Genomic DNA, 20552 nt, shown 5'->3' on the forward strand with positions numbered 1-20552 from the left:
TGAGTAAGGAAGATCCTCTGGAGAAGAAAATGGCAATCCACACCAGTATCCTTGCCTGAGAAATCCCATGGAGACAGAAGCCTGGCAGGCTACAGTCCATGGGGTTGCAAAGAGTCAGACACGACTTAGTGACTAAACAATAACAATATATACATCCCAGTGTGGTCTCACGACATTAATGCTATATTCAAAGGACAGTGTGAGGGGAAGAAAATCTCTCCTGCCATTGACTCTCAGACTCAGGACTGTAAACTTCAAAAGGACCAGACAGGAAATCCCCCATCACTGATTGGAAGGGATAATCTGTGTTTATCACGGTCCTGACATTGGTAGCCTTCAATGCTGCAAATGCCTGCAATAAATGAGTAGGCCTTAGGCAGAGGCCACCCTTTATAGGTTTCTTTGGGAGCAAAAGGGAGGGACCAAGATTAAACAATAATACTAGTTCAACCATACAGATGACCTATAAAAGAAACAATTTTACATGATTCGATCCAACAGTAATCATAATAAAAGCTAACAATTATTGAACACAAACTCTGTACCAGGTATATCACAAACATTATCTCCTTTCATAAATGTACACCATTCATACGAAGTAAGTACTTTTACTAGCCTTCCCCCGCCCCACCCCAGCATTTTACAAATAAGAAAATGGAGGCTCATGCTCAGAGAAGTTAAATGACTTGCCTGCCTAAGGCCACAAGACTTGAAAGGGGAAAAGACAAAATTTCCAACCCAATTCTGATTCGACTGCCTCCTAAAGTTACTTTTATGTCTAAGTTTCTGTAACTATACTAAGGAGTCAGCCCCATTTCTAGGCTGGCATGTCAGCATATCTAGCTGACTCATCCTTGAGCATGGCTGACAGGCTACTGAACAAGGCCCTGTTAGAAAGATGGTGACCTCTCTTGGGGGTTTCAGTTAGATTATTTAGGTGACACACTAAAAAGGGTCTTTCCTGTAATTTCTGAAGGCTGAACTACCAGAAGCTGTCACTAAGACTCCAACTGTCCAAGGCCCATCCTTCGGAACAAGAGGAAGCCAACAGTGTGAAAAGGGGAACTGGTCTACCAGAGTTTCACTGGCTTCCGCATTTGGAGGACCTCTCTTAAAAGGCAAATACTTGGAACTGACCAGCCTCTTATCAATCGACATCTAAACTACAATTAACACCTCTGTGGGAAGGCAGATTAGCAAGTTCCCCTCGGGAGGGAGAGCCCATTTCATCCTCACTTCATTAAGCTTTCCCATACATTAGTTTTGGTGTCCCAGCAAGCCAGAGAAGTATAAAGCCACAGTTTACACACAAGGAAATGAAGGCTCAGAGAGGTTAAGGACTTTACCCCAGGCCACTGAGCTAGCTGCATGGTGCACTAACTAGTTCTCCGGACTCTTCCTGCCACCAAACTGCCTGGACGTGATGATTCCACAGTTCACTGAGCCGAAGTACTGTCATTAATAACAACTTCTCATTGGCCTCCTCAAAATCCTGGGCAAACTCAACCCCAAACATCTTCCATCTTCCCCACCCACACACTGAAAGAAGAATCACCCCTCTTACATGGGAGGGGCATTGGTTCCAGGGCCTCCTGTAGACACCAAAATGTGTGGATGCTCAAGTCCTTTATTTAAAATGGCCTAGTGTTTGGATCTTCCCTGGTGGCTCAGACGGTAAAGCGTCTGCCTACAATGCGGGAGACCTGGGTTCAATCCCTGAGTCGGGAAGATCTCCTGGAGAAGGAAATGGCAACCCACTCCAGAATTCTTGCCTGGAAAATCCCATGGACGGAGGAACCTGGTAGGCTACAGTCCATGGGGTCGCAAAGAGTTGGACACGACTGAGCGACTTCCTCACTCACTTCACTCAGTGTTTGCATATGACCTCTGCCCTATACTTAAATCCTCTCCTATACTTAATCTCTGGATGACTTATAATACCTAGTACAATGTAAATGATATGGAAATAGTTGACAGTTTGAAAAATTCAAGTTTTGCTTTGGAACTTTCTGGGATTTTTTTTTTTTCCTGAATATTTTCCACCTGTAGTTGGTTGAGTCTGCAGATGCAGAAACCAAGGAGTGTATACAGGTATAAAACAGTTCTGAACAGACAATATGATGCTTTGAGGAACCTGTCAATTATAAGGGGCTACAAACCAATAAGGCTCTTAAGAGAAATTTAAGTTAAATACGATTATCATAAAGAATCTGAAATCTTGTTAACAAAAATTCACTGAAATTGGTTGCACATCCAACTGGGAAAAGCTGAAAGTTTCTCTCATTTTTCCTCAAACATCAGGGAATCTTTTAGTCAATCCCACCTGTCATGGCTATTTTCTTTGGCAACACATAGATCTTGCATATCTACCTGTGCATGTGATTAATGGATGGTAAATGAGAAAATTCCCTGAGAAACTGAGAGTCTTATATAAATACAATGCTTCAGGCAACAACACAGAAACCAATTTTAACATAATTAATTATTCATGGAGTGCCTATAGGAACTAATTTTAACATAATTAATTATTTATGGAGTGCCTACTAGACAACGATACCTAATATTTCCTAAGAGATTAATAACCTCAATTGTATTTGATTAGCAAATATTTTCTGATGTTCAGTTTTGGACATAGTTGTTTTCATAATTTTCCACATAAAAAAAATTAAAAAAAAAAAAGATGCAAGTGAAAAAAAAAAAAATTTGGACACGACTCTAAAAACCCCACTTTGAAGTGAGATTAGAATGTAGCTCATTCTTAGCTCCAACTCACAGTTGATCACTTTACCTTATCAGTGTGATCTGTTCCAGAAAACTTACCTTATCCTGTTTGTTGCCAAAATGACTGAAATACTTTAGACTACAATTCGGACTGGCTCCTTCAGGAGGATTCCATGTCCATATGATGGTGCAGAGGTTTTCAACAGAAACACTCAAATTTGTCACAGGTGGCTGAGATTCTGTTCAAATCAAGCACAGGAAACACATTTATCAACAGCAGCCAGTGTTTTCAGTGGTTCATTTCATTTTTCCTCCAAGTCCTAGAGGCCAGGAATCATAAAACTGAGTTAATGAGAGCTAACATTTACTGACCCAGGTAGTATCATAAATACTCTCCACAAACGAATCTGCTCAGCCCTCACAACCTTAGAAGACAGGGACTATCAGCTTGTAAAGATGAGGAGACCAAGACAAGGGCTTTGAGTCACTTGCCCCATATCCCATGGCTGGTAAATGACAGAGCTGAGATGCAAACCCAGGAAGTATGGCTCCCATTCCGCATCATCTGCTATAGAGTGAACCCAGAGGACAGTATATTCTTAAACATCCAACTTTTCCTCCTGTGGGTATTTGGAGTCCCCTACACTTGCTCACCAAAGGGCACTCCATATAGACACTTCCCTCTCAGCAGTTCTGCGAATGTGTTGAAGTGCCTCATCTTTAACTGTGCTTGCTAACGTGACCTGGTAATTGTTTTTTAATGACTATTCCAAAGAAGTACTGAGAGAGAGATTTAACAGCCCTGGTTGCTCCCTTGAGGTCTGACACTAAACAGCTGGAACTGTAGCTCTGGCAAATCTGAAGAGGGAAGAGAAGAGGAGAAACAGTGAACCAATGTCTTGAAAAATGTGTTTCATTTGGAGAAAACCCACCACTGTCTCCACCAAGTATTTACTGACTCTATTATTTTGGATTCAGCTTTAGGACCAGGGAAAGGAGTTTTCATGCTTCTGCCAAATGCAGGGAAGGAAACAGAGAGGGAAAGGAAATATCATTTCAAACTTTCCTGAGAACTTCTCCTGAGGCCAGGACTACCAAAATCATCCCCCGCCCCCCCGCCCCGCCGCAAGGAGACTGGATAAGGGCTTCTCTGTACTATCTTTGCAACTTTTCTATAAGTTGAAAATTATTGCAAAACTCAGTTATTTAAACTAATGGAAACTTAATCATTATTAATTACTTAAAAACTACAGCTATATTAACTTATCAATAGGTAGTTATATTTTATACTCTATGCCAACACTTTGGAGTGCTCTGGGCCTCTTACATGATATGCAATATTTATAGCATTACCTTCCTTTTTAACTGAACAAAAAAATGCCATTTGTCCCAAAACATCAACCCGACAGGCACTATGTAGTTGTGATTCCCCGCAAAATCAGTTTTCTACACGGCAGCCTGCACCGGCCATGAATTCTCAATATTCAGCCCACCATTCCTGACTCAACTACCATTAGCATTTCTGAAAGGTAGACCAAAGGCCCAGCTGTGGGGAGGAGCAGCCCATAGCAGGCCAAGTCCTTGTAGAAGCAGGGAGTTCCTATTGCACTGCATTTAAACACAGCTGGTGCCAGGGGGCACCAATGGGTCAGGTGACAATGATTTTAAGTTAAGATTTTAAGTGATTAAAAGTTAGGATTTAAGTTAGGACTTGATATACAGTTATTCCATTTTGGCCTTTCTGACATCACATCAATGATATTTTTGAAGACAAATCATTTATCAGGTATACAGCCTTTAATGAAAACATTGTTCCTACTGGAGACCACACTCTACTTTAGGATTAACTCCCTTACTGTGCAGTTTCCAGAAATGCACTGCACCAAAAGTCCAGGATAGCTGGTTTAGCCCTTCCTGACATACTGCCTTCTCACCCACCTCCCACTCCCACACAGAAATTAAAGCCCTCACAATAAAAATATTACCTATTTATGGTTCACTTTAAATCATACCCCAATTTTCAAGGTAGTTTAAGACTTTTTAAAATCTATCTTTTAACCTTGGTATTTTAATGGAATATTAGCCTCCCCTATTTCCCATCTCTCAAATGGATTTCTTTTTTGCCCATTTGTTCTGAAGTAGATCCCTGGCTCGGGAAGATCCCCTGGGGAAGGAAATGGCAACTGACTCCAATATTCTTGTCTGAAGAATTCCATGGACAGAGGAGCTTGGTGGGCTACAGTCCATGGGGTCGCAAAGAGTAGGACACGACTGAGCGACTAACACACACACACAAACATCCTTTAGTCAGATCTTCTAACTCGTTTACATTTTAGGTACTTATGGCTCTCTGCCATCCTTTTTTCCCCTAATAGTTCCTTCCATTTCTCTTGAGATTCTTCTACTTCCTATTTAAAACACACACACTCACAGAAAGTTTAAATGCAATCTGCAAATGTTTAAACGTATCTGAATACATGTATGTGGGTATAATACATCCAGACATACTCATAAACAAGTGGAGACTGTGCTTCTTGTAAAGCTCTCTAACAGCTCTTCATCTGTAAGACATTTCGTTTCAGCGTAGTGTAGTGATTAAGAGCACAGACTATGGAGCCAGGCTGCCTGAACTCAGATGCCAGCTCTATTACTTACTAGCCAGCAAGTTACTTAACCTCTCTGCCTCTCTCTGCATCTATAACATGAAGATGATAATTATACCCAAAGAAAATGGTTATTATGAGGATTAAATGAGTTACGACAGATGAAAAGCCCCAAACAGTGCCTGGCACAGAATAAGGGCTATGTAAATACATGCTATGTGCTTTCTTTCTTTTTGAGGAGACCAACAGTTCTGAATGGTTGCTTTGGTTTTCTATGGAATTGATAATCTGCCCATGGCCTTAGAGACAGAACAAGCTTATCTGCCTGATAAACTTTTCTTAGGCACCTAATTCCAACCATTTCTTAGGGGTTGATCACTGGCCGGAAAGGGGAGTGGGAAAGCCAGGGGGACTCAAGTTAACTACCCTTGACTAAACTTCAAACCTCAAGTGAGTCTGTATGGTCATCTAGCGCAAGATTCCACTCTAATTTTGAATGAATACGATCAATGCTGTCTCTAATAATAAGGCTTAACTCAAAGCTTGTGCTGTCTCTCGTTCAGTCACAGGAACTGGCAGAAGCATGCGTATGTCGGGAAAAGTCAAGGAAATCACAGGTTACCGTGAGTCATCCATCTCCTTCCTTTACATCTTAATCATCAACCTCTTTCAGTGCTTTCCTTGCAACACCTCTCTTATTATCCTGATCATACTCAGGTGCTCTGCTGTGTCCCGTGAGGCAGGCAGACATACAGCAGTCAGGCCCGAGCCTGGACAGAAGGCGTGCAGGACCCATCTTTCTAGGGGCCACCTCCAATCCTAGATTCCTGCGGAGCTTTGCACTCTGGCAAGTCCCCTCTCCCTCCAGCCCCACACTCAGTCAAGTCTCCCTGTTGACTTCTCTTCCAGTGTCATTTCCCTCCCTCTGCACCCCAACTCAGCCTCAAGGGCAAATGAAGCCCTTCTGCCTTGACTGGTTTGGCCAATACACCCTCCTGCCAAGCCGGACTCCTCGTTGAGCCCACAGGGGCACCACCACCGTTACTTCTGGGCCTGTGCTCCTGCTCGCCTCCCAAACTGGGAGTAACTTCTCCTCCACCAACTCAAATGTCACCCACCCTAAAAGTCTAGCTCAAATTTCAGTTCTTCCTCAGAATTCCCAGCCCTCAGTTTCCCCTCTTCTGAATGCCTGTGGTACCTATTGTTTGGACTACACAGTCTGGCAATCATAAAGCAAGTCTCCAATACATGATCATTCGCTTTTTACCAATGGCCTGTACATACTTGCGTGAATGCCCACCAGGCCTGCCCTGCTGCTCTGGGAGAGGCCCAGCTCCCCTCCCAGCCAAGGACTCTCCTCATTTCTGCAGAGAGAGGCAATGAGTGCAGTGGTTAGGGGCACGGTCTCTGGAAGCCACTGCTGGGGTCAGCAGCCTAGCTCCCTCCTGCAGTCTACCACCTACGAGACTCTGGGCAAGCCTCTGGGCCTTGCCGTGCCTGTTTCCTCCTATACAAAACAAGAATGGTAACAGCACCAACAGGAGAGGTTCTGTGGAAAGCTGAAATAGGTCACGTGGAAAACTTAGAGCGCTGCCCGGCATAGAGTAAGCACTATAGAAATGCTAGTTGTTATTAAGAATGCCACAATGTGGGCTTACCAATCTACACAGACTAAAACTAAGCTGGTAACCTAATCATTTTTATAAACACTCAAACGATTAGAGCTGGAGGAGCCCTTAAACCTTATGGAGTTCAACCTCCTTTCACAGAGAACACTGTTGCACGAGGGAGGGAAATGACCAGTCCTGAAGTCCCACAGCTGGGTAAGGTCAGACCATTATAACAGTCAAGTCCCCTGTTTTGTTTTGCCTTTTTCCCCCCTCCATATCTTAATGCAATTGTATCAATATTTCCAATGGGAAAAAGTTTCTGTATTTCTAAGTAACCAAGTCGCCAATGAACCTCTGTGACAAAACTGATTAGTTGGGGATTGCCAGTATCAGCTAGAGTCAGCTGTTTGTTGTTCCAGGTGTGAGGTGTGTAGGAGAGGGAGTCTGGAGGAGGGAGGGGACTGCAGTGGCACGGTGACAATCAGGAGACTACAGAGATGGGTGGCTTCCCTGCTGGCTCAGCAGTAAAGAACCCACCTGCAATACAACGCAATGCAGGAGATGCGGGTTTGATCCCTGGGTCGGGAAGATCCCCTGGAGAAGGATATGGCAACCCACTCCAATATTCTTGCCTGGGAAATTCCCATGGTCAGAGGGGCCTGGAGGGCTACAGTCCATGGGGTCGGAAAAGAGTTGGACGTGACTGAATAACTCAGTGACAACAACCGAAGGGAAAGGTGACCCCCCTCCCTTCTCTGCACTGTAGCTGCCCCATGATATGGAAATCAGATCCCCCCAAGTGAACTAGGAGCAGGAACACAAGATTACACAATATACTCCAAGGCTCTAAGCCAATGCACAACACCTGGCTCAGTACTAAAGAAGGCAGGCACTTGAATGAATAACTGGCAAACTACAAACTTCCCTCAAGTCTCTCCTCAAATGCTGCCTTTTCAGTGGCAGTCTACGTAGTCCACCCTATTTACAATGGCAAACCCCTAGATTGCTTTGTTTTTCTCCATAGTACTTACTGCCCTCTAACAGACCTTATAATTTACCGCCCCCCCCCCGCCCCCCGCTTAAGCTGACTCTACCAATAGCATACCAGCTCCAAAGGGCAAGGACTTGCTCTGTTTTGCTCATCACTGTATTCTCTGCCCCTAGAACACTGCCTGGCACAAGGCACGCAGAGTGGGCATAGGTTTTGTTGACTGAATCAATAGAGGGCATCCAAGTTTCCTAATCAACATTTCAACTTGGGTTTCAAAGCCCAAGGCACTGGCTGAAAAAGCAATAAACAAATTGTGGGTGTTTGTGTCAACGTGACAATAAAACCTAACTATCTTCACCAAAAAAACGTCCAGAAGGTCGCTCAGGCCAAAAGCTGTCCCTCAGGAATTCATTAGTGCCCCTCCCCACAAGTTTTCACAGTAACTGGTTGGTTCATTTAAATGGCCGCACCAGGTGAAGAGTATGCATCTGTGCAACTTTTCTGTAAATCGAAAATTATTCCAAAATACAAAGGTTACTAAAGAAAAAGGCTTCCACGCGGATGGTGCCCCGGATTTCCCATGGATTTCTTGTACGCCAGAGGAGACCCGTCCTTTGCTACAGGGACTAGGCGCTTCAGAGGTTCCCTTCGACTGCCGCCACCTCGCTGGACCCGCCGCGCAAGGAGCCTCGGCGCGTCACCCGCACTCCCGGACCTTGGTCGCCGTCCCCGCGGGCTCCCAGCCCCTCATCCCCGCTCCGGGCCACGGGGACACTCCCGCCCCCGACCCCGCGAACTCCTTTCGGGCCCCAGGCCTTAGCGCCAGGCTCCTCGGCGCTGCCCGACGACCAAGGGAAGTGCGGCGACAAGTCGTCGTCCTCCCGCCCCGCCGCCCCCGCCGCCCGGGATCCGGGAAAGCCCGGTCGCCCCGGGTCCCCCAAGCTCCAGCCGGGCGCGGGAGGCGCCTGCCGCCGCGGCCGCGGGCTGTCCCGAAGAGGGCCCTCGACCCCGACTCCGCCGCGGCCCTCGGCCCCAGGCGCCCCGGCGGGCCTCTCGGCCGCGATTCCCGCTGCCCCGGCTGGGGACCGAACTCACCCGCGGGCGCAGCCACGCCGCCGCGGCCGGCGTAGAGCAGCAGCACCCACAGCCCGCAGAGCCGCGCCGGCCGCTCCATGCAGCCCCCCGCTCGCTCGGAGCCCGGCCGGGCTGCAGCCGCCGCAGTCTCCGCCTCTTTCGCTCCCTCTCCCACTTCCCGGCTCCGCCGCCCTGGAGGCAGGGGGGGCCGGCGCAGACGGGAAGGGCCGCCCCGCCCACCGGCCGCAGGTAACCCCGCGGCCAGCGCCGGCCGAGGGGCGGGGCGCCCGCGGCTCCAGCAGCGGCTTCCGAGGCGCGACACCTGGCCCCGCGGCAGCCGAGCCTCCGTCGCGCCCCGGGAGTTCGATCGCCGGCCAGGCAGAGCGGCCCCGACCTCGTCGCGGCCAGGCCTCTGCGCCGCCCGGCTCGGTGCGAACTGTGTGCAGCCCGGAGGAACCTCGGACGTGTCCAGCCGAGCACCCGGGCAGGGCAGGGCGGCCTCTGAGTCTCAGCTTGCAGTCGTTGGCCTCTGAGCCCTTGTTTCCTAAAACTCTGACTCCAGGGTTAGAAATCCCAGGCCTGACTTCACAGGGTGCACTTGGAAGACCAAAGAGGGCACTTGGTGGAAGCCTCCTTTGTGAACGGGACAGAAGGTATATTTGAGAGCTGGTGATACATAATGTGAAGTTGAACATAGAAAGAAAGAAAAAAGCTAAATGTTAAATATGAGAGACAGTACCATACTGGGCTTCCCTGGTGGGCCAGTTGGTAAGAATCCCTCTGGAATGCAGGAGACCCAGGTTCGATCCCTGGGTGGGAAGATCCTCTGGAGGAGGTCATGGCAACCCAGGCCAGTATTCTTGCCTGGAGAATCCCATGGACAGAGAAGCCTGGCGGGCTACAATTCATGGGGTCGCAAAGAGTCAGGCAGGACTGAGCATCTGAGCACAACAGAGTACCATGCTATGTACTTGGATTTTTAAAAACTCACAGCCAACTTTCTATACACTTCTTTTTTACAGATATATATTGGGAGATGGAAGGTGAGCTGGAAAAGTACGCACTGAATACGTTGAAAGTGGGTGATTGTGAGGATTAAGGATGATGAGGATGGAGGAAGAACCCTTTAGTTTTCCTGTGGCTGCTGTAACAAATTATCACAAATTTAGTGGCTTTAAACCACCCAGTTTTATGATATTCATATTAGAATCCTGTAGGTCAGAAGTCTCATCGGACTCCAGTCAAGCTGTAGGCAGACCTGTGTTCACTTCTGGAGGGTGTGAGGGTCAATCTATTTCCCTGCCTTTCCCAGCTTCTAGAGACTGCTACATTCCTTGACTGCTTCCTGCACCACTCAGACCTCTGCTTCCTTTGTCACATCTCTTTCTCTGACTCTGACCCTCCTGCCTTCCTTTTTCATTTATAAAATCCTGGTGATTTGATTGGACCCACCAGCTCTAGAGAAGCTAGTGGTTGGGGTAGGGGAATGGGAGGTACCAACTACTGGGTGTTAGGTAGGAGCGAGGACGTATTCTACACCACAAGGAATATAGCCAATGTTTTGTAATAACTGTAAATGGAGGGTAATCTTTTAAAATTTGTGTACAAAATTTTTTTAGTGTAAAAGGAAAAAATATATAGGACCTCCTAGATAATCCATGATCATCTTCCTATCTCAAAATCCTTGATTTCTATTAATAAAAAGCTACTGTATAGCCCAGGAAACTCTACTCAATACTCTGTAGTGACCTATATGGGAATAGAATCTTAAAAAGAGTGGATCTATGTATATGTATAACTGACTCACTTTGCTGTACAGTAGAAACTAAAACAACATTTTAAATCAACTAAGTCAACACTTTTGCGACCCATACAGACGGCAGCCCACCAGCCCCCCCATCCCTGGGATTCTCCAGGCAAGAACACTGGAGTGGGTTGCCATTTCCTTCTCCAGTGCATGAAAGTGAAAAGTGAGAGTGAAGTCGCTCAGTCGTGTCTGACTCTTAGTGACCCCATGAACTGTGGCCCACCAGGCTCCTCTGTCCATGGGATTCTCTAGGCAAGAGTACTGGAGTGGGGTGCCATTGAATCACCTATATGTCAATAAAAACTAGTTTTTGAAACTCATTGATATAATCACACCTGCAAAGTCACTTTTGCCATATAAGGTAACAAACATATGCACAGTTGTCTGGGATAAGGTCATGGACACCACTGGGAGGGGATTATTTTGTCATTGTGTGCTAGGTGCTTAGTTGTGTTCAACTCTGTGACCTCATGGACTGTAGCCAGCCAGCCAGGCTCCTCTGTCTATGGGATTTTCCAGGCAAGAATACTGGAGTGGGTTGCCATTTTCTTCCCCAGGGGATCTTCCTGACCCAGGGATTGAACCCATGTCTCCTGTATTGGCAGACAGATTGTTTATCACTGAGCCACTTGGGAAGCTCCCCCTACCCTGCCAAAAAAAAAGAGTCTTGTCTGGACGGATGATGAGACCCGCTAACTGGGATGTATTTTTGTTGAATTAAGCCAATTTACGCACCTAAAATCTGTTGCAAAAAGTATAGCAATAAAAATACTGATAGTACACCTAGTCTAGAGTCTACACAGGGGCTTCCCAGGTGGCACTAGTGGTAAAGAAGCTGCCTGCCAATGCAGGAGACATGAGACACGGGTTTGATCCCTGGGTTGGGAAGATGCCCTGGAGGAGGGCATGGCAACCCACTCCAGTATTCTTACCTGGAAAATCCCATGGACAGAGGAGCCTGGCAGGCTTCAGTCTATAGGTCGCAGAGATTCAGACAGGACTGAAGTGATGTAGCACACATGCAGAGTCTATTCAAAGGGCACGGGAATGCTTAACCTATCCAAAACAATGGCCTCACTCTTGGTATTAGACCCTCAAGTTCAGTAAACTGAGGTAGACAGTCATTAAAAGCAGGCCCTGCCAACAAAAAGTTGCAGTCATTGTGAGGGGAGATCATAAGGGCAAGAACAGGGAACTGTGGGACACAAAGAAGGGACAAGTTATTGGAGAGCAGAGGCAGGAGAGACTTCCAGAAGGCAGGCCTGCCTGCTCTGAATCTTGAGATATTGAGTCTTGTTGGTTCAATTTTCAGAATAAATTCTTGAGTGTATATTTTTGTTGTTGTTGTTTAGTAGCTAAGTTGTGTCTGACTCTTGTGACCCCATAGACTGTAGCCTGCCAGGCTCCTCTGTCCCTGGGATTCTCCAGGCAAGAATACTGGAGTGGGTTGCCATGCCCTTCTCCAGGGGATCTTCCTGACCCAGGGACTGAACCCGTGTCTCCTGCATTGGCAGATGGATTTTTTTTACCACTGAGCCATCTGGGAAGCCTTTGCATGTGTACATTACTGTACAAAATAATGTTTATGAAAACACTATGTAAACTATCAAAACCAGCAGAACTGAGATATTACTATTATTTCTAAATCCCCCCACAAATAGGCCAGTCACCCTCTAATGTAAGAATCCCCTCCCCCATCACCACACACATACACTTGTTGACATTTGCTATAAACATTATATGTTTATAACATAACATAAATAAGTTTATAATAATGTTTCCAAAATGATTATATTATCTGCCTTCAAAGAAGTCTCCAGTTGGAACAGGAGTCCCTGGGGAATGGCTGAGTGCCACCATGGGCATTGTCTTGCATAGACTGAGCGAGTACTTAATAAAATGAGCAGTAATGGCAGCAAATGATTGGAAAATAGGATCATGACTTGTCATTAGCCTCCAGAAAAGGCCCTGAAAATGTGAGCACTGTGAGGAAAAAAAAAAAAAAAACCCAGGCAGTGGCATGGCCAAGGTAGTCCTGGCTTGCTGTCCTGAGTAAGAGTCTTATATATAAGTCAGTTTCATTTCCTCTAGATCCTAAACATCAAGCAACATTTGAAAAAAGAATTTTTTGGTAGGGCTAGGCAAGGGTTAGGAAGGCTCTTTCTTCAGCATCAAACTCTTATTTGTAATCTCTGTGTACATTTATTCAAAGACCGTCTTGGATTGAGTTAGGCCACTGCCTGGGTCTGCAAGAAGATGAAGACAAAAGGAAGACTTACGGGGAGGGAGGAGGGAGGAGGGTGCAGGATGGGGAGCACGGGTATACCTGTGGCGGATTCCTTTCGATGTTTGGCAAAACTAATACAACATTGTAAAGTTTAAAAATAAAATAAAATTTAAAAAAAAGTAATAAATGAAAAAAAAAAGACTGCTTCAAAAAAAAAAAAAAAAGGAAGACTTTCCAGGGACTGCAGTAAACAGAGTTTTCATTTTGGTTTTGTGTAATCAAAGTCCTGATGAGTCAGCATCAGGTTGAGCTTTAACCTTTAATCCATCGTGCCCTAATGACTTGGGTATGAGACTCCCAATCACAGCTCTTTTTGCTTTGACTGGGTGGGGCTGGAGTTCTGGGCTGACTGGTGCATCCAGTTGGCTTTCTTGATCTTTACCCTTCTCCCTAGGGCTTTCTTCTTTTCTGTAAGTGGAGTTAGAAAAGGACTTGTTGTTGTTCAGTCACTAACTCATGCCCAACTCTTTGTGACCCCTTAGACTATAACCCTCCAGGTGCCTCTGTCTATGGGATTTCCCCGGGCAAGAATACTGGAGTGGGCTGCCATCTCCTTCTTCAGGGGATCTTCCCAACCCAGGGATTGAACCTGCATCTCCTGCATTGGCAGGTGGATTCTTTACTGCTACGACCAGGGAAGCCCTAGAAAAGGGCACAAGAAAATATCTGGGAAGAGAGAATGATATCCTTCTTTCCAATGTCAAATCTCCTTCTAGCCAGTTAGACGCCACCTCCAAAGTTCATAAAGGACAAGACCCCAGCACAGACTAAGGGCTTAACCAAGAATTCTGGCCCCTTGGGCAAATCTCACAAAAGGTCTTCTACGTTTTATTAAGCAAAACCAGAACAGACCCTCATCACCATTGCGATGCAAAGCAAAAAGGGAAATAGCAAAGAGGGAACTTCCCTCCTGTCACTAGAGCAGTGGTTCCCAAACGGGCAATTCTGCCTCTGCAGGGGACGTTTGGCAGCATGGTCTGGAGATATTTTGGGGGGACATGACTTGAAGTGTGGGGGTGTATGCTACTAGCATCTAGTGGGCACAGGACAGTCACCTACAGTACACTTCCCCAGTACAAAAAGACAACAGTTGAGAAATTCTGAGCTAGGATACTCTGTTATCTTTTGAACCTCATCCCGAGCCAGCTACCGTCCCCCTGCCCACCAAAAACCAGTGAGACATGAATGCTAAAACTTATCCTTGACACCTCCTTTCCCTGAATCTAGTGTAAATAGTTTGCCCATTCCACCTATTAGCAATGCACTCACTTAAATGCAATCAATCCTAAAGGAAGTCAATCCTGAGTATTCACTGAAGGACTGATGCTGAAGCTGAAGCTCAATACTTAGGCCACCTGGCGCGAACAGCTGATTCAGTGGAAAAGACCCTGATGCTGGGAAAGATTGAAGGTGGGAGGAGATGGGGACGACAGAGGATGAGGTGGTTGGATGGCATCACTGACTCCATGGACATGAGTTTGAGCAAGCTCCAGGAGATGGTAAAAGACAGGGAAGCCTGGTGTGCTGCAGTCCATGGGGTCGCGGAGTCAGACACAACTGAGCAACTCAACAACAACACTTAGATGGGAAACCACCTCTCAGATCTACTCTCCTCCCATCCTCACCTCTGCTGTTCTGTTCAGGTCCTTATCGCCTCACCCTTATAGGTCATGTGTATGTGTGCTGTGTGCTAACTCACTTCAGTCCTGTCTGATTCTTTGCAACCCACTGGAATGCAGCCCATCAGGCTCTTCTGTCCATGTGGATTCTCCAGGCAGGAATACTGGAGTGGGTTGCCACGCACTTCTCCAGGGGGTCTTCTCAACCCAGGGATCAAACCCTCTTCTCCTACCTCTCTCGCTTTGGCAGGCGGGTCCTTTACCACTAGCAACACCTGGGAAGCCCCTGAGTACCCGTGGCACTTGACAAATTCCTCTACTGTAGCAAATAATACAGAGGATTGTAGGCATGTCCATTTTTCCCACTGGATTCAGGTTTCTGGAAGCCAGAGACTGTTCAGAGTGATTCCAGGATTTCTACCTAGAAGGAGCTTAGGGCCAGCAATCTGATTGGAAGGGGTAACAAGCAGGGGCTTCTCTGGAAGCCATGTGTATAGCATGCAAGCACAATAATCTTACTCAAGTTCTGAGTTTATTTGTGATGGCTAGAGGGAAGACACAGTGTGGCACCATGGAGACTATAAAGATGGATGTAACCTGATCAGTCTGGGTTTAATTGACTCATAGGTTCTTTGCTCTTCAGCAAGTGCTTTTTGTCTAGAAATGTCGCGGGGGTACACTCAAGGCAATGCTGTTGACACAAGAGGCCTGTGATGGGATCCTCTGAATTTAACCTTAGGCAGAGTAGCAAGGTGCTGAGCAGAGTCTTCATCAATGTCCTGAAACCCATTGATCTCTACGTCTTTACACTTGACAGCAGTGATTAAATTGACTCTTTAAAAAATGTTTTTGGGGTTATAATTTACAATGCTGTATTAGTTTCAAGTGTATAGCAAAGTGCATCAGTTATTCATGTACACGTATCTAATCTTTTTTAGCTTCTTTTCCCATATAGGTCATTATATAGTATTGAGCAAAGTTCTGTGTACTATACAGTAGGTCCTTAGTAGTTGTCTATTTTATATATAGTAGTGTATATTTATCAATCCCAATTTTCAATTTTACCCCTCCCCTTACCTCCCAGTAACCATGTCTGTAACTCTCTTTTTTGTAGATAAGTTCATTTGTAGCCTTTGATTTTTTAGATCGGAGAAGGCAATGGCAACCCAGTCCAGTACTCTTGCCTGGAAAATCCCATGGACAGAGGAGCCTGGTAGGCTGCAGTCCATGGGGTTGCTAAGAGTCGGACACGACTGAGTGACTTCACTTTCACTTTTCACGTTCATGCATTGAAGAAGGAAATGGCAACCCACTCCAGTGTTCTTGCCTGGAGAATGCCAGGGACGGGGGAGCCTGGTGGGCTGCCGTCTGTGGGTCACACAGAGTCGGACACGACTGAAGCGACTTAGTATTTTTTAGATTCTACATGTAAGCAATATTATATGATATTTTCTTTTCTCTTTATGACTTCCTTCACTCTATATGACAGTCTTCAGGTCCATGCATGTCTCTGCAAATGGCACAATTTCATTTCCTTTTATGGTTGAGTAATATTCCATTGTATAAATGTGTCACATCCTATTTATCTATTCCTCTGTTGATGGACATTTAGGTTGCTTCCATATCTTGGCTATTGTGAGTAGTGCTACAATGAACACTAGGATGCATGTATCTCTTTGAATTATGGTTTTCTCCAGATATTTGCCCAGAAATGGGACTGCTGGATCCTATGATAGTTCTATTTTTAGTTTTTTAGGGAACCTCCACTCTTGAAATCAATGAGGCACTCCTCTCCTCAGAACTCTCCAATGGCCTCCAAGGCCCTACCGCATCCTACCTTGCTAACCTCATTTCCCACTGCTGTCCCCCAGTGTGCCCTCCTCTAGTCCCAGAGACCTCCAGTCCCCTCCTCACACAGGCCTATTGCACTTCTGCCTCAGGGCCTTTGCCATGCCTATGTCCTCTGCTTCTTGCCCCACTCCTTCCCTTCATTCAGATCGTTGTTCATTGAGGCCTGCCCTGACCACCTCCTTGAAAATTGAAAACCACATCAATACTCCCTATCTCCCATCATGGGTCACTCTGTCTCTCTACAGTCAAAAGTAAGCTTCAGGAGGGCAGGGAATTTGCTCTGATTTGTTCCCAGCTGTATCCACAACACTCATAACTATACCTGACACATAGTACATACTCAATAAATATATTTGAATGAACAAATAAATTACACTTTGCTAGGTGCTGTCAGGGATACCAACCAACCAAGAAAAGGCAATAGTTCTGGCTGTTGCCCTTGGGGAACTACTAACGTAAGTTACGGAAAGACATAGAAAACAACTAGAGAAAATGAAGCAAATGAAATGCTCTTTTGTGTTACAGGTTTCAGAGAAAGGCAAGACAAACCAATATGGTTGGAATTGCTTGTGAGAGCTTCTTGGAATAGATGGGAGTTAAACTAGACCTTAAAGGATGACCAGAACTTAGAGAAAGAAGTGGGGAGGGAGCTGGAGAAGTGGAAGGAGGGAGAGAGCACATGAGTGAATAGTAGTCAGCTTATGGCTGGATCTCAGACGCAATAAGGAGATTTTCATGAACCAGGTAGTGACATACATAACACATGTGGTGTTTAGGAGATTTGGTGGTCTAAGATGAGTCATCAAGACTTTTTCATTCTTGCCTAGAGGGAAGAAGGTAGTGGAAGGACAGTTTGAGGTTTGGGCAATCAGGAACAGGGTCAGCCTCTAGGCAAAGTACGGGCTCCACCATCAGATCACAGGGGCCTAGAGGCTGATTCTTCTGTGGGCCAAACAACTTGGGGCACTCTGCTACAAAGAATACATGGGGATCGGGGGTTGGGGCCTGGTATCCCTACTCTCTCTCCCCTTGAGAGCATTCAATATCACCTGCAGGGGCTCCATGGCCTCATTCCCTTCAGGCCACAAACCCTTCCTCTATGGAACTGACCCTTTTCTGCTTTCTGACTCTTTGGAGGAAGGGCCTCTGTCAGTCAGTTCACTCGCTGAGTCATGTCCAACTCTTTGCAACTACATGGACTGCAGCATACCAGGCTTCCTTGTCTATCACCAACTCCTGGAGCTTGCTCAAACTCATGTCCATCAAGTCAGTGATACCATCCAACCATCTAATCCTCTGTTGTTCCCTTCTCCTGCCTTCAATCTTTCACAACATCAGGGTCTTTTCAAATGAGTCAGTTCTTCGCATCAGGAGGCCAAAATATTGAAGTTTCAGCTTCAGCATCAGTTCTTCCAGTGAATATTCAGGACTGATTTCCTTTAGGATTGACTGGTTTGATCTCCTTGCAGTCCAAGGGACGCTCAAAAATCTTCTCCAACACCACAGTTCAAAAGCATCAGTTCTTTGGTGCTCAGCTTTCTTTATAGTCCAACATTCACATCCATACACGACTACTGGAAAAAGCATAGCTTTGACTAGACAGACCTTTGTTGGCAAAGTAATGTCTCTGCTTTTTAATATGCTGTCTATGTTGGTCACAGTGTAACAGGAGGGAAAGGGGCAAGGCACAACTTTTGAAAGAATAACATAGCCCAAGGACACAACATAAACTGATTAGAATCAAATGCGATCAAATGGCAGACAAGACTTGACCTTAATCCTCAATCAGCAAGTGAAATGACACACCCAGAGGTGCCATGACAGTTCCTCAGCACTATTAAAAGACCAAGGAGTGAGCGGTGACCCAAATCCAGGAAGTCTCCACCCCTTCCCTGAAAATAGTTTGAATAGTCCTCCCACTCATTAGCGTATGAAATTACCCAGCCTATAAAAACTAACCATGCCACATTTCTTTTTTTAATTAATTAATTAATTTATTTTAATTGGAGGATAATTGCTTTACAATATTGTAGTGGTTTTTGCCATACATTGGCATGAATCAGCCACGGGTGTACATGTGTTCCTCATCCTGAAACCCCCTCCCACCTCCCTCCCCATCCCATCCCTCTGGGTCATCCCAGGGCGCTAGCCCTGAGCACCCTGTCTCATGAATCAAACCTGGACTGGTGGTCTATTTCACATATGATAATACACATGATTCAGTGCTATTCTTTCAAATCATCCCATCCTTGCCTTCTCCCACAGAGTCCAAAAGTCTGTTCTTTACATATGTTTCTCTTTTGCTGTCTAGCATATAGGGTCATCGTTACCATCTTTCTAAATTCCATATATATGTGTTAATATACTGTATTGGTATTTTTCTTTCTGACTTACTTCACTCTGTATAATAGGCTCCAGTTTTATCCACCTCATTAGAACTGATTCAAATGCATTCTTTTTAATAGCTGAGTAATATTCCATTGTGTATATGTACCATAGCTTTCTTATCCATTCGTCTGCCGATGGACATCTAGGTTGCTGCCATGTTCTGGCAGCAGTAAACAGTAAACAGTAAGCAGTAAGCAGTAAACAGTGCTGCAATGAACATTGGGGTACACATGTCTCTTTCAATTCTGATTTCCTTGGTGTGTATGCCCAGCAGTGGGATTGCGGGGCTGTATGGCAGTTCTATTTCCAGTTTTTAAAGGAATCTCCATACTGTTCTCCCTAGTGACCATGCCAGATTTCATGGAGGCCACATTCACCCTCTGTGATGGCCCACACTTGTCTGTGGAGTGTGCTTCTCTCTGAATCTGAATAAATCCACTTCTTACCTGTCACTTTGTCTCTCACTGAATTCTTTCTGCGATGAGACATCAAGTAGCTAAGTTTCATTAGGTCCTGAAACCAGGTACTGTGGGGTTTGGCTGGGTTTGAGCCCCAGCCACATGGGTTCAAGTCCCAAGGAGGGTTTTCACTGGGTTTGAGCCACAGCCACATGGGTTCAAGTCCCAAGCACAGTTTTGGCTGGGTTCAAGTCCCAGCCATGTGGGTTCAACTCCCAATCTGAGGTAAAAGATTTCAAAAGCTTTTCATCCAAGGAGCAAGCTTCTTTTAATTTCATGGTGGTTGTCAATATCTGCAGTCATTTTGGACCCCCAAAATAAACTTTCTCACTGTTTCCATTGTTTCATCATCTATATGCCATGAAGTGATGGGACTGGATGCCATGATCTTCGTTTTTTGAATGTTGAGTTTTAATCCAGCTTTTTCACGCTCCTCTTTCACTTTCATCAAGAGGCTGTTTAGGTCTTCGTTTTCTGCCATAAGGGTGGTGTCATCTGCATATCTGAGGTTATTCATATTTCTCCTGGCAATCTTGATTCAAGCTTGTGCTTCATCTAGTCCAGCATTTCTCATGATGTACTCTGCATATAAGTTAAATAAGCAGGTTGACAATATACAGCCTTGATATACTATTTTCCCAATTTGCAACCAATCTATTGTTCCATGTCTGGTTCTAACTGTTGCTTCTTGACCTGAATACACAGTTCTCAAGAGGCATGTCAGGTGGTCTGGTATTCCCATCTCTTGAAGAATTGTCCACAGTTTGTTGTGATCTATACAGCCAAAGACTTTGGCATAATCAATAAAGCAGAAGTAGACGTTCTTCTGGAATTCTCTTGATTTTTGTAGATCCAGTAGATGTTGGTAACTTGATCTCTAGTTCCTCTGCCTTTTTTAAATCCAGCTTGAACATTTGGAAGTTCACGGTTCATATACCGTGAAAGCCTGGCTTGGAGAATTTTGACCATTACTTTGCTAGCGTGTGAGATGAATGTAATCCTGTGGTATTTTGAGCGTTCTTTGACATTGCCTTTCTTTGGGACTGAAATGAAAGCGGACCTTTTCCAGTCCTGTGGCCACTGCTGAGTTTTCCAAATATGCTGGCATATTGAGTGCAGCACTTTCACAGCATCATCTTTTAG

At 45.6% G+C, this 20552-nt stretch overlaps 1 protein-coding gene and 1 non-coding gene across 2 annotated transcripts in view; both read right to left on the minus strand.

Moving 5' to 3' along the window:
• The window catches only part of IL13RA1 (interleukin 13 receptor subunit alpha 1), a 77715-nt gene extending 68521 nt beyond the window's left edge, over positions 1-9194 (minus strand). Inside the window, exons 1-2 of the mRNA XM_070365545.1 lie at positions 9021-9194; positions 2821-2960 (exon numbers count right to left, since the gene is read on the minus strand). Coding sequence (XP_070221646.1) covers positions 2821-2960; positions 9021-9099 — 219 coding nt within the window. The 5' untranslated portion in view covers positions 9100-9194. The remainder of the gene's footprint in view (positions 1-2820; positions 2961-9020) is intronic.
• On the minus strand, positions 4258-4385 carry LOC138986566 (small nucleolar RNA SNORA35). The gene has a single exon (XR_011463379.1). It is a non-coding gene; the product is annotated as a small nucleolar RNA SNORA35 (small nucleolar RNA).
• Positions 9195-20552: the final 11358 nt, after the last annotated feature.

Source organism: Bos mutus, chromosome X (genome assembly GCF_027580195.1).
Source record: "Bos mutus isolate GX-2022 chromosome X, NWIPB_WYAK_1.1, whole genome shotgun sequence".
Classification (NCBI taxonomy): domain Eukaryota; kingdom Metazoa; phylum Chordata; class Mammalia; order Artiodactyla; family Bovidae; genus Bos; species Bos mutus.